Below are 345 nucleotides of genomic sequence, written 5' to 3'. Positions count from 1 at the left end.
ACACACACACACACACACACACACACACACACACACACACACACACAGCTCCGTGGACTAACGTGAGCGTTGCACTGCTGACAGACACGGAGCTTGTTTACCGTGTAAACTAGGGGAAATGCTGTGTTCTCCATTTTCATTGCTGGCGTGTCTCTCCAGCAGGGGGCTCTCTCGGGGGGACTCCTGACAGACGTACACCGTCAACCTGGGACGCACTGACCTACACACAAACATAATAATTAATGCATCAACACACTGGCCCCTTCATAATGTTCATACAGGTGTACACAACCACGCGCACACACACACACACACACACACACACACACACACACACACACACAC

General features: G+C 51.3%; 1 protein-coding gene across 3 annotated transcripts in view; it reads right to left on the bottom strand.

The window, feature by feature from the left end:
- ubp1 (upstream binding protein 1) overlaps positions 1-345 on the bottom strand; it is an 11410-nt gene that overhangs the window by 2295 nt on the left and 8770 nt on the right. For all 3 annotated transcript variants that reach the window (XM_031854027.1, XM_031854028.1, XM_031854026.1), the window contains one exon: positions 102-220. In XM_031854027.1, the coding sequence (XP_031709887.1) occupies positions 102-220 (119 nt within the window). The remainder of the gene's footprint in view (positions 1-101; positions 221-345) is intronic.

Source organism: Anarrhichthys ocellatus, unplaced genomic scaffold (genome assembly GCF_004355925.1).
Source record: "Anarrhichthys ocellatus isolate YVR2014 unplaced genomic scaffold, GSC_Weel_1.0 scaffold14, whole genome shotgun sequence".
In the NCBI taxonomy this organism is placed as follows: Eukaryota; Metazoa; Chordata; class Actinopteri; order Perciformes; family Anarhichadidae; genus Anarrhichthys; species Anarrhichthys ocellatus.
Note: the sequence above shows the minus strand (reverse complement) of the source record. Positions and strands in the feature narration are given on the sequence as shown.